Source organism: Oncorhynchus gorbuscha, linkage group LG26, assembly GCF_021184085.1.
Source record: "Oncorhynchus gorbuscha isolate QuinsamMale2020 ecotype Even-year linkage group LG26, OgorEven_v1.0, whole genome shotgun sequence".
NCBI lineage: Eukaryota > Metazoa > Chordata > Actinopteri > Salmoniformes > Salmonidae > Oncorhynchus > Oncorhynchus gorbuscha.
In genome coordinates this window covers 5,007,828-5,020,393 of record NC_060198.1, presented here as the reverse complement: position 1 = coordinate 5,020,393, position 12,566 = coordinate 5,007,828, and the positions used below count along the sequence as shown (strand labels likewise).

The following is a 12,566-nucleotide window of genomic DNA, read 5'->3' as shown; positions in this document are numbered from 1 at the left end:
CTGTTCCAAAAAAAAGGATTCTGCCAGTTTGTGGTGAGTAATTGCAGTTATTTTCGGTCATAAGAGATGATAGCTATAGATCTCATTCACTAACTGCATATTATGAGAATTCTGACCTTCAATTGATCTATTCATTGGAGGGATAACCTGTTATCCTACACCTAACAGTGTTTGTTATACACAAATTAAGTTAAAAAAACAGCATTTGTATAATTCCAATGACTTCAAATTCTGGCATTTTACTATTTTGAACTTTTTGTCTTTGTTTCCTTGGTAAATTATAGATATATTCTCCACACTTCATTAAACGGAACCTGCGCCAATGTCCCAGCAACAAAAGGAACGGGCTCGCATGCCTCTTCAGCAGAAGCAACCAGCCACAATGCCTCAGCAAGTGTGAAGACTGCGTAAATACCTTATTTGAAGCAACAGGCTCTCGTGCCTCAGCAGCAGAAGCAACCAGCCACAATGACTCTGAAGAAGCAGAGCAATGTATTAAATTTACATTTAATACATTGGAATGTAAATTAGTGTGTGATTTTGAGTTTTTCAAACACTTTCCAAGTGTATTTCTAAATACATAACATGTAACTACTTATCTTTTCAAATAAAAGATCAGAATACTTACTTTGAATGTATGTGAAATTAATTGAAATATTTTAAATAGTATTTGAACCCAAGTCTGATTTAAGTGACATACATTTGCATTCCAGTTACAGTAGGCCAGCCTACAGCAGTGGAAGAGGAGAGTTAGTGCAGATTTCTAGACATTAAGGACCGTACAATAAAGTAAAGAAGGATTGGATCACTTGGGGTGAATATAAAAGACCAGAAAAAAGAACAGATTTTCTGCCTGCTGTGCTGAAAGAAACAGGAGAAGAAAAGTAGATTGGAATTTTCAAGGCACAGACTTGGAATCAAGTATAAATATCAGAGATGGAATGCAAGCGGAAACATCAGTCGGAATAGGGAAAACACTGTGGCAGATTTAAAGGGGCTGGAGATATATGCAGAACTATCTAAACAGTTGCAATCGAGTTTATGTGTTTGTGGATGTGTACTGCAATCAAATTTGAGACAACATTGGAAAATTTTGAAAAAATGCTTCCACATAGGAGGGTAGACGGTCAGAGGATGATGTGATGGGTTGTTGTCTTGTGTTTTATTTCATCCACATGAGGGAGACATTTTATGGAGACAGTGGGCACCTTCGAGCTGATCACTATTGTCAAGTCGGTGACAATTGTTGGTTACCGCCTTTCAAAGTGTTTTGCGTTCTGGGGATAAAACATTTCCGACGTGAGTCTATATGTCGACTGCATGAACTTTACAATTGCTCTTCACCAACTTCATCCTGCAGCTATCACCTGTCATGTGGGGGCTCCATTGTCAACCAATCTTTAGTGCTTATGTTGAACCCATGTAACCAAAAACATGACTGAAACAGGAACCAACTTGCTAAAATTCACGTGTAGCCTACAGTGCATAAATTAATGATGTTATTGAGGTTCTCTCATTTATTGATTTTATAAAGTACACAAATGATTTCAGTCTGTGAGTGGGTGTTGGAGACGTGTTTTTGTTTTTACATTATAAAGGAAACCTTTTTATAAACAATGGCAACACTGCCATGGTGATCTGAGCCTTTCTGTTGGAAAATGAAGTTAGTATCCGACTTTCGGTTGTCGCAGATGCACTTCTCCTGACTTTACTTCTTGACTTTGGTCTACAGTCAGTTGCTTTAGCCTTACCACTCAAACGAGCCCTACTGTATGTTTGCCTCTGAAAAATTAAAGACTCAGATCATCAAAAGCATAACATGAGTGTTTATTAATTGGTGTCTGTCTGAAATCAGAATTTGTCTAAGATGTTGCACTTTGTGCAAATGAAACTGTTATCCATCTAATGTTGCTATGCTGAATGAAACACACGGTTTTAAAGAAGGCATGTGTAAAATAATGGTGCCTAACTGCTCATTCAGCCTCTAATCTTCAAATGAGCCAAGTGAATTTTGTACAAGCAATAATTTAAACCGATCAATGAAGTGCCAAGACAAAATGTGTTTCCTACTTTAGAGCAGGGGTGTCAAACTCATTCCATGGAGGGCCTAGTGTCTGTAGGTTTTTGTTTTTTCCTTTCATTTAAGACCAAGACAACTACTGTAGGTGAGGGGAGTAATTAGTGGACTTAATTCAGCCATCAAGTACAAGGAAGGAGTGAAAATCCGCAAACACTCCGCCCTCCGTGTAATGAGTTTGACGCTTGTTTTAGAGTAAGGGCTGTCAAACCTATCAGGTACTCAATTAGAGAATCAACCAGACCTGAGTAAATTTCTGCATTCCAAATCAACCCCTAGCTCCTACACCTACCACTTAGTCACTTATGGGCATTTGAAATGATCAGATAGGGTAAAGCAATATGTTAATTGCTTCACCTTGCCTTCTGATAGGCTGGATGCAATTGTGGCCATATTGCTTATCCCTATTAAATCCTTGTGTTTAGATCAAGGTGTAGGATTTAGGGGTCAATATGGAAATAGAAATGGAATGTAGTTCAGTGGCTGACAGCTGTCCTTAATTAGCCAACGACATTAGAAGGGTCTGGGATTCCTTTAAAAGGAGCAACCAAACATCTGGCAAATATAGTAAAAGGGATATTCTGGTAGGACGTATGCCTACCATTAGTTCTGAATACTGGTGAGGGTTTGAGGGCAAAATGGCTGTGATGATTGGAATCGCTTTCAGGTATGTTTTTAAGTATTGATTTAGTTTGTTTCCCTTGTCCTTCAGGTGTTACAGGTAGCTATGTTTATAACATACATTCTTTTTCCTGAAGAGTTTCTTGGCTTTGTTGCCTGCTAATTGGAGGGATAACGTGTTCTACATCAGAAGGTGAGTTCATTTCAAATAACAGCTACGCAGTTCCATAACCTTCAAAGGCTGGCATTTTACAGTTTATATTTTTTACCTAGGTGATTGGTCTCCTGCACTGGATTCTAATGCAGCATGGCTCTATGCAGGATCACTTCAGTCTCTAGGATATGGCAATTATAAGTCTCCAAAATCTCAACTGCAAGCGCAACAGAAACATCCGGCCGCCATCGGGCGGAAGGAACTGGCCCCCATGTCCCAGCAACCTCAGCAAGTGTGGCATCCAGCTCACATGCTGCAGCAGAAGCAACCGCCCGCCGTGCCCCAGCAAGTGTGGCATCAAGCTCACATGCTGACGCATAAGCAACCGACCGCCGTGCCCCAGCAAGTGTGGCATCCAGCTCAAATGCCCCTGCAGCAGAAGGAACCGACCGCCGTGCCCCAGCAAGTGTGGCATCCAGCTCAAATGCCCCTGCAGCAGAAGCAACCGACCGCCGTGCCCCAGCAAGTGTGGCATCCAGCTCAAATGCCCCTGCAGCAGAAGCAACCGACCGCCGTGCCCCAGCAAGTGTGGCATCCAGCTCAAATGCCCCCACCGTGCAGCAAGTAGGCATCCTTCTCAAATGCCCCTGCCACAACCGCGTGCCCCAGCAAGTGTGGCATCCAGCTCAAATGCTGCCAACCGACCGCCGTGCCCCAGCAAGTGTGGCATCCAGCTCAAATGCCCCTGCAGCAGAAGCAACCGACTGCCGTGCCCCAGCAAGTGTGGCATCCAGCTCAAATGCCCCTGCAGCAGAAGCAACCGACTGCCGTGCCCCAGCAAGTGTGGCATCCTGCTCAAATGCACCAGAAGCAACCGACTGCCATGCCCCAGCAAGTGTGGAATCCATTTCACACACTGCAGAAGCAACCGACTGCCATGCCCCAGCAAGTGTGGAATCCATTTCACACACTGCAGAAGCAACCGACCGCGTGCCCCAGCAAGTGTGGCATCCAGCTCAAATGCCCCTGCAGCAGAAGCAACCGACCGCCGTGCCCCAGCAAGTGTGGCATCCAGCTCAAATGCCCCTGCAGCAGAAGCAACCGACCGCCGTGCCCCAGCAAGTGTGGCATCCAGCTCAAATGCCCCTGCAGCAGAAGCAACCGACCGCCGTGCCCCAGCAAGTGTGGCATCCAGCTCAAATGCCCCTGCAGCAGAAGCAACCGACCGCCGTGCCCCAGCAAGTGTGGCATCCAGCTCAAATGCCCCTGCAGCAGAAGCAACCGACCGCCGTGCCCCAGCAAGTGTGGCATCCAGCTCAAATGCCCCTGCAGAGAAGCAACCGACCGCCGTGCCCCAGCAAGTGTGGCATCCAGCTCAAATACCACAGAAGCAACCGACCGCCGTGCCCCAGCAAGTATGGCATCCTTCTCAAATGCCCCTGCCAACAACCACTGTGCCCCAGCAAGTGTGGCATCCTAATCAAATGCTGCAAAAGAAACCGACCGCCGTGCCCCAGCAAGTGTGGCATCCAGCTCAAATGCCCCTGCAGCAGAAGGAACCGACTGCCGTGCCCCAGCAAGTGTGGCATCCAGCTCAAATGCCCCTGCAGCAGAAGGAACCGACTGCCGTGCCCCAGCAAGTGTGGCATCCAGCTCAAATGCACCAGAAGCAACCGACTGCCATGCCCCAGCAAGTGTGGAATCCATTTCACACACTGCAGAAGCAACCGACTGCCATGCCCCAGCAAGTGTGGAATCCATTTCACACACTGCAGAAGCAAATGCCCCAGCAAGTGTGGCATCCAGCTCAAATGCACCAGAAGCAAACGACTGCCATGCCCCAGCAAGTGTGGAATCCATTTCACAAACTGCAGAAGCAACTGACCGCCGTGCCCCAGCAAGTGTGGCATCCTGCTCTAATGCCCCTGCAGCAGAAGCAACCGACCGCCGTGCCCCAGCAAGTGTGGCATCCTACTCAAATGCCCCTGCAGCAGAATCAACCGACCGCCGTGCCTCAGCAAGTGTGGAATCCATTTCACACACTGCAGAAGCAACCGACTGCCGTGCCCCAGCAAGTGTGGCATCCAGCTCAAATGCCCCAGGAAAAGTGTGGCATCCAGCTCGCCCCTGCAGCAGAAGCAACCGACCGCCGTGCCCCAGCAAGTGTGGCATCCATGCCCCACACACTGCAGCAAAGGAACCAACCACCACGCCCCAGCAAGTGTGGCATCCTGCTCAAATGCCCCTGCAGCAGAAGCAACCGACCGCCGTGCCCCAGCAAGTGTGGAATCCATTTCATACACTGCAGAAGCAACCGACCACCGTGCCCCAGCAAGTGTGGCATCCTGCTCTAATGCCCCTGCAGCAGAAGCAACCGACCGCCGTGCCCCAGCTGGGGTGGCATCCTGCTCAGTTTCCCCAGCAGAAGCAACTAGCCCCTAAGCCTCTACTGCAGAAGGAACCAACCACCATGCAACCTCAGCAGGTGTGGCATCCAGCTCAAATGTCCAACAATCGAACATCCACTGAACCTCAGCAGCAAAAGCAACCATCCACCACGCCCCAGCAAGCGTGGCATCCAGCTCAAATTCCCCTGCAAAGCAACCGGCCCCTGAACCTGCAGAAGGAACAGCCCCAGCAAGCAACACACTGCAGAAGCAACCGACTGCCATGCCCCAGCAAGTGTGGAATCCATTTCACAACTGCAGAAGCAACCGACCGCCATGCCCATTTCACACACTGCAGAAGCAACCGACTGCCCCCCAGCAAGTGTGGCATCCATTTCCCTGCAGCAGAAGCAACCGACCGCCGTGCCCCAGCAAGTGTGGCATCCAGCTCAAATGCACCAGAAGCAAACGACTGCCATGCCCCAGCTAGTGTGGAATCCATTTCACAAACTGCAGAAGCAACTGACCGCCGTGCCCCAGCAAGTGTTGCATCCTACGCAAATGCCCCTGCAGCAGAAGCAACCGACCGCTGTGCCTCAGCAAGTGTGCCCCAGCACTGCAGAAGTGACCGGCAAGTGTTGCATCCTACTCAAATGCCCCTGCAGCAGAAGGAACCGACCGCCGTGCCTCAGCAAGTGTGGAATCCATTTCCACAGCAGAAGCAACCGACCGCCATGCCCCAGCAAGTGTGGCATCCTGCTCTAATGCCCCTGCAGCAGAAGCAACCGACCGCCGTGCCCCAGCAAGTGTGGAATCCATTTCATACACTAAAGAAGCAACCGACCACCGTGCTCCAGCAAGTGTGGCATCCTGCTCTAATGCCCCTGCTGCAGAAGCAACTGAACGCAGAGCCCCAGCTGGGGTGGCATCCTGCTCAGTTTCCCCAGCAGAAGCAACTAGCCCCTAAGCCTCTACTGCAGAAGGAACCAACCACCATAACCCAGCAACCTCAGCAGGTGTGGCATCCAGCTCAAATGTCCAAGAATCGAACATCCACTGAACCTCAGCAGCAGAAGCAACCATCCACCACGCCCCAGCAAGTGTGGCATCCTGCTCTAATGCCCCTGCAGCAGAAGCAACCGACCGCCGTGCCCCAGCAAGTGTGGAATCCATTTCATACACTGCAGAAGCAACCGACCACCGTGCCCCAGCAAGTGTGGCATCCTGCTCTAATGCCCCTGCAGCAGAAGCAACCGACCGCCGTGCCCCAGCTGGGGTGGCATCCTGCTCAGTTTCCCCAGCAGAAGCAACTAGCCCCTAAGCCTCTACTGCAGAAGGAACCAACCACCATAACCCAGCAACCTCAGCAGGTGTGGCATCCAGCTCAAATGTCCAACAATCGAACATCCACTGAACCTCAGCAGCAAAAGCAACCATCCACCACGCCCCAGCAAGCGTGGCATCCAGCTCAAATTCCCCTGCATCAGAAGCAACCGGCCCCTGAACCTCAGCAGAAGGAACTGACCGCCATGCCCCAGCAAATGTGGTATCGAGCTAAAATGCTCCAACAGGAGAATCATCTGGCCGCCATTGTCCAGCAGCCTCCGCTCGTGTGGCATCAATCTCCATTTCCCCAGCAGCAGAAGGAACTGGCCGTCGAGCCCCAGCAGCAGAAGGAACTGGCCGTCGAGCCCCAGCAGCAGAAGGAACTGGCCGTCGAGCCCCAGCAGCAGAAGGAACTGGCCGTCGAGCCCCAGCAGCAGAAGGAACTGGCCGTCGAGCCCCAGCAGCAGAAGGAACTGGCCGTCGAGCCCCAGCAGCAGCAGCCCCAGCAGCAGAAGGAACTGGCCGTCGAGCCCCAGCAGCAGAAGGAACTGGCCGTCGAGCCCCAGCAGCAGAAGGAACTGGCCAGCAGCAGAAGGAACTGGCCGAGCCCCAGCAGCAGAAGGAACTGGCCGTCGAGCCCCAGCAGCAGAAGGAACTGGCCGTCGAGCCCCAGCAGCAGAAGGAACTGGCCGTCGAGCCCCAGCAGCAGAAGGAACTGGCCGTCGAGCCCCAGCAGCAGAAGGAACTGGCCATTGAAGCTGGAACTGGCGTCGAGCCCCAGCAGCAGAAGGAACTGGCCGTCGAGCCCCAGCAGCAGAAGGAACTGGCCCCCAGCAGCAGAAGGAACTGGCCGGCCCCAGCAGCAGAAGGAACTGGCCGCCGAGCCCCAGCAAGTGAGGTATCCAGCTCAAATGGCCCAGCAACAACCCAACCCCATTCCTCAGCAATTTTGGCATGTAGCCCAAATTTCCCAGCAGCAACTGGCCCCAAATTCTCAGCAGAAGCACTACGAAAGCACTGAAGATGGTGCCTCTGGTAGTTCTCAGGCCAGCATTGTTGAACAGTCGGGTGTCATCCCAATCTCTTCCTACAGTTTCAAATCGCACTACAAGAATGGCAGAACTGGAGTCTCCCAAATCAGCTACACTCCTAGGGAGGCAATGCCTGTTGACAGTGGAAATGCTCCCAAGGACGGTAATGTTAGCATTGGTGCACCAAGCATATATCCAACACGAGTGAAGGATTCTGCAAGGTAATGGTTCACTTTAACCTGCTCTGAACTTTGCTCTCTGAATTTGAAGGCCTTTGTACCAACCATATATCTATCAACAGGGAAATATAATGGATTCATCCTCTAGAAGCTCTAATGGTGAGTATTGTTGTTGACATTTGTTACTTAACATTCTGTGTTGCTGACACTGTTTGCATTTCTTTCTGCTTTTAGACCAGGAAGTTGCTGGTGTTCTTGCTACTCTAGTGTGATGGAATCAATAAACAATTTGACTTTAAAAAATGCCTTGTCTCTTTTGAAATGTTTCATGTCCATTGCTTGCTAATTGAGAACAGGTGGTGTGCAGTCCGTAGTAAAAAAGACTACTGTTCAGTTAATTCTTTGGTGTTCTCATCTTTTACCTTTGCTACTGATTCAAAATAAAAGCTTGGGTCTACATAAGAGCATTTGTGATGGGGTGAGTTGTCAGACATTCCTCATATGTTCATACTTTAGATGTAGGCATGCATTGTATACAGTGAGACTGTCAGACAAATCCCTGATTAAGAGATCTGGGGAAGTGTACTAAAATGTCTGAAGCATTGAAGGGCCCTAAGAACACAGTGGCCTCCATTGTTTATTAAATGTAAGGGAAGTCCCCCCTGTATTGGACAAAAATGAATGGCAAGTCATTGGCATCGGACAAACCATATACACATTGGCCAATACCACCCAATTCGGCGTTGATTCATGCAAAGTGTATTGCAAATGCCATATGGCAATTGCCAGTTGTAACACTTAAAAAATTCAACAGGGGGCGAATGCGCTCCACCGGGGTTTTTCATATTGGAAATGTAACCCAAGTCAATGTCCAAAAGTAAAATTTTGAAAAAATGAAATTTGTCAAACTTATCACCCCTTAAAAAGTGCTTTCTGGACTGTTTTTCGAAATTCTTTCTTTTTTTGTCAATTACACATGTGTAAGAACTGTATGAATATACTTTTGTCCAATTTTATTATTTTTTTTATATACTTTTTTAAATTGTGCATAAGGAATTTTTTTGTGGGCCAAATGACATAAGAAATTTGACATGCTCAAAAATCCTGCAGAAATGCAAAATTGACTGGTCTGATGAACACAGGATGGCCGAGCAGTGATAGTTGTACATTTCCATCACTCGTTGTGTTGATTTCATCATGTCCATTAGGTGATGTTTTTTCACTATAGAATCATATTGTAAGTGCACGTGCATTTGCAATATGTTTCAATGTGCATTTACCATATGAAATTTGACATGCTCAAAAATGCAAAATTGACTGGTCTGATGAACACAGGATGGCCGAGCAGTGATAGTTGTACATTTCCATCACTCGTTGTGTTGATTTCATCATGTCCGTTAGGTGATTGTTTTTCACTATAGAATCATATTGTAAGTGCACGTGCATTTGCAATATGTTTCAATGTGCATTTACCATATGAAATTTGACATGCTCAAAAATGATAAATTGACTGGTCTGATGAACACAGGATGGCCGAGCAGTGATAGTTGTACATTTCCATCACTCGTTGTGTTGATTTCATCATGTCCATTAGGTGATGTTTTTTCACTATAGAATCATATTGTAAGTGCACGTGCATTTGCAATATGTTTCAATGTGCATTTACCATATGAAATTTGACCTTGCTCAAAAATGCAAAATTGACTGGTCTGATGAACACAGGATGGCCGAGCAGTGATAGTTGTACATTTCCATCACTCGTTGTGTTGATTTCATCATGTCCATTAGGTGATGTTTTTTCACTATAGAATCATATTGTAAGTGCACGTGCATTTGCAATATGTTTCAATGTGCATTTACCATATGAAATTTGACCTTGCTCAAAAATGCTAAATTGACTGGTCTGATGAACACAGGATGGCCGAGCAGTGATAGTTGTACATTTCCATCACTCGTTGTGTTGATTTCATCATGAACATTAGGTGATGTTTTTTCACTATAGAATCATATTGTAAGTGCACGTGCATTTGCAATATGTTTCAATGTGCATTTACCATATGAAATTTGACATGCTCAAAAATGCAAAATTGACTGGTCTGATGAACACAGGATGGCAGAGCAGTGATAGTTGTACATTTCCATTACTCGTTGTGTTGATTTCATCATGTCCATTTGTTTATGTTTTCTCACTTTTGCAAAGTCAATGTGCATTTGCAATATGGTTCAATGGGCAGGTACCATCACGAATTTGTCATGCTATAAAAATCCTGCAGGAATGTGAAATTGACTGGCCCGATGAACTCGGGATGGCTGGGCAGTGATTCTGGTTCATCTCAATGGCTCGTTAGGGTTGATTTCAGAATGTCACTTTTGGTGATGGTACCTCACCGTTTAAACATATTGCTAATGTACAAAAGTCAACTAGCAAGTCAGTGTCCACCAGTCAATTAGATGTCATTCTGACACCAAACTGATACAAATTGACACTAAACCCACTTTTTCCAACCTGTTTAGTAGCCAACTATCACACACTTCAGAGCTGGCCCAAAATTCACAACGCCTTTGGTTCAAACCATTAAAAAAACATAAAACATGTAGTTACGTTCTAGCTGCGGGTCCATTTCTTATGTTACGTGTAGGCCTAGCTGAGGCGACCCCGAATCCTAAGTTTCGGCTCGATCGGTCATTTGGTGTCCGAGCAAAACCCTAATTGGTGCTGAAAATCCACTTTTTTCCATGACTTGCTACGGGGTCCTTGAATGAGCTATCGGACAGAAACGTTGGGGTCTGTCTATATGGGCCGAGACGGTCGCAATGCACCTAGTCTTGTGTCTCTGAGACATTTCTAAATGTCGCCATTTTCGTAATGGTCAAAATGAATTCAAATCAAATTTATTTATATAGCCCTTCGTACATCAGCTGATATCTCAAAGTGCTGTACAGAAACCCAGCCTAAAACCCCAAACAGCAAACAATGCAGGTGTAAAAGCACGGTGGCTAGGAAAAACTCCCTAGAAAGGCCAAAACCTAGGAAGAAACCTAGAGAGGAACCGGGCTATGTGGGGTGGCCAGTCCTCTTCTGGCTGTGCCGGGTAGAGATTATAACAGAACATGACCAAGATGTTCAAATGTTCATAAATGACCAGCATGGTCAAATAATAATAAGGCAGAACAGTTGAAACTGGAGCAGCAGCACAGTCAGATGGACTGGGGACAGCAAGGAGCCATCATGTCAGGTAGTCCTGGGGCACGGTCCTAGGGCTCAGGTCCTCCGAGAGAGAGAGAGAAAGAAAGAGAGAATTAGAGAGAGCATATGTGGGGTGGCCAGTCCTCTTCTGGCTGTGCCGGGTGGAGATTATAACAGAACGTGGCCAAGATGTTCAAATGTTCATAAATGACCAGCATGGTTGAATAATAGTAAGGCAGAACAGTTGAAACTGGAGCAGGAGCATGGCCAGGTGGACTGGGGACAGCAAGGAGTCCTCATGTCAGGTAGTCCTGGGACATGGTCCTAGGGCCCAGGCCAGTTGAAACTGGAGCAGCAGCATGGCCAGGTGGACTGGGGACAGCAAGGAGTCATCATGTCAGGTAGTCCTGGGGCATGGTTCTAGGGCTCAGGTCCTCCGAGAGAGAGAAAGAAAGAGAGAAGGAGAGAATTAGAGAACGCACACTTAGATTTACACAGGACACCGAATAGGACAGGAGAAGTACTCCAGATAAACAAACTGACCCTAGCCCCCCGACACATAAACTACTGCAGCATAAATACTGGAGGCTGAGACAGGAGGGGTCAGGAGACACTGTGGCCCCATCCGAGGACACCCCCCGGACAGGGCCAAACAGGAAGGATATAACCCCACCCACTTTGCCAAAGCACAGCCCCCACACCACTAGAGGGAAATCTTCAACCACCAACTTACCATCCTGAGACAAGGCCGAGTATAGCCCACAAAGATCTCCGACACGGTACAACCCAAGGGGTGGGGGGGGGAACCCAGACAGGCCGACCACAACAGTGAATCAACCCACCCAGGTGACGCATCCCCCCCCAGGGACGGCACGAGAGAGCCCCAGCAAGCCAGTGACTCAGCCCCCGTAACAGGGTTAGAGGCAGAGAATCCCAGTGGAAAAAGGGGAACCGGCCAGGCAGAGACAGCAAGGGCGGTTCGTTGCTCCAGAGCCTTTCCGTTCACCTTCCCACTCCTGGGCCAGACTACACTCAATCATATGACCCACTGAAGAGATGAGTCTTCAGTAAAGACTTAAAGGTTGAGACCGAGTTTGCGTCTCTGACATGGGTAGGCAGACCGTTCCATAAAAATGGAGCTCTATAGGAGAAAGCCCTGCCTCCAGCTGTTTGCTTAGAAATTCTAGGGACAATTAGGAGGCCTGCGTCTTGTGACCGTAGCGTACGTATAGGTATGTACGGCAGGACCAAATCAGAGAGGTAGGTAGGAGCAAGCCCATGTAATGCTTTGTAGGTTAGCAGTAAAACCTTGAAATCAGCCCTTGCTTTGACAGGAAGCCAGTGTAGAGAGGCTAGCACTGGAGTAATATGATCAAATTTTTTGGTTCTAGTCAGGATTCTAGCAGCCGTATTTAGCACTAACTGAAGTTTATTTAGTGCTTTATCCGGGTAGCCGGAAAATAGAGCATTGCAGTAGTCTAACCTAGAAGTGACAAAAGCATGGATTAATTTTTCTGCATCATTTTTGGACAGAAAGTTTCTGATTTTTGCAATGTTACGTAGATGGAAAAAAGCTGTCCTCGAAATGGTCTTGATATGTTCTT

At 47.8% G+C, this 12,566-nt stretch overlaps 2 protein-coding genes across 5 annotated transcripts in view; both read left to right on the top strand.

Moving 5' to 3' along the window:
* Nucleotides 1–4,187: 4,187 nt before the first annotated feature.
* The window catches only part of LOC124015209 (putative mediator of RNA polymerase II transcription subunit 26), a 49,580-nt gene continuing 41,201 nt past the window's right edge, over nucleotides 4,188–12,566 (top strand). The window contains exons 1-3 of the mRNA XM_046330250.1: nucleotides 4,188–4,600; nucleotides 4,700–4,813; nucleotides 5,783–5,842. Coding sequence (XP_046186206.1) covers nucleotides 4,286–4,600; nucleotides 4,700–4,813; nucleotides 5,783–5,842 — 489 coding nt within the window. The 5' untranslated portion in view covers nucleotides 4,188–4,285. The remainder of the gene's footprint in view (nucleotides 4,601–4,699; nucleotides 4,814–5,782; nucleotides 5,843–12,566) is intronic.
* LOC124015211 (ataxin-2 homolog) lies at nucleotides 5,950–8,078 on the top strand. 4 transcript variants are annotated; one of them, XM_046330256.1, is made up of 5 exons: nucleotides 5,950–6,915; nucleotides 7,435–7,463; nucleotides 7,659–7,817; nucleotides 7,898–7,934; nucleotides 8,010–8,078. In XM_046330256.1, exons 1-4 carry the CDS (start codon nucleotides 5,974–5,976, stop codon nucleotides 7,905–7,907), a joined length of 1,140 nt encoding a protein of 379 aa, XP_046186212.1. In that variant the 5' UTR covers nucleotides 5,950–5,973; the 3' UTR covers nucleotides 7,908–7,934; nucleotides 8,010–8,078. The 4 variants fall into 4 exon arrangements, with proteins under 4 accessions (XP_046186212.1, XP_046186211.1, XP_046186210.1 ...); XM_046330255.1 differs by having other exon boundaries at nucleotides 5,950–6,945; XM_046330254.1 differs by having other exon boundaries at nucleotides 7,435–7,817.

Excerpts from the sequence above, each read along its gene's own strand:
- LOC124015211 (XM_046330253.1), top strand. The coding sequence starts at position 5,974 with ATGCCCCAGCAAGTGTGGCATCCTGCTCTAATGCCCCTGCAGCAGAAG. Across the intron at positions 6,946-7,434 it reads TCGAGCCCCAGCAGCAGAAG|GAACTGGCCGCCGAGCCCCA; the intron begins GAACTGGCCGTC and ends CAGCAGCAGAAG.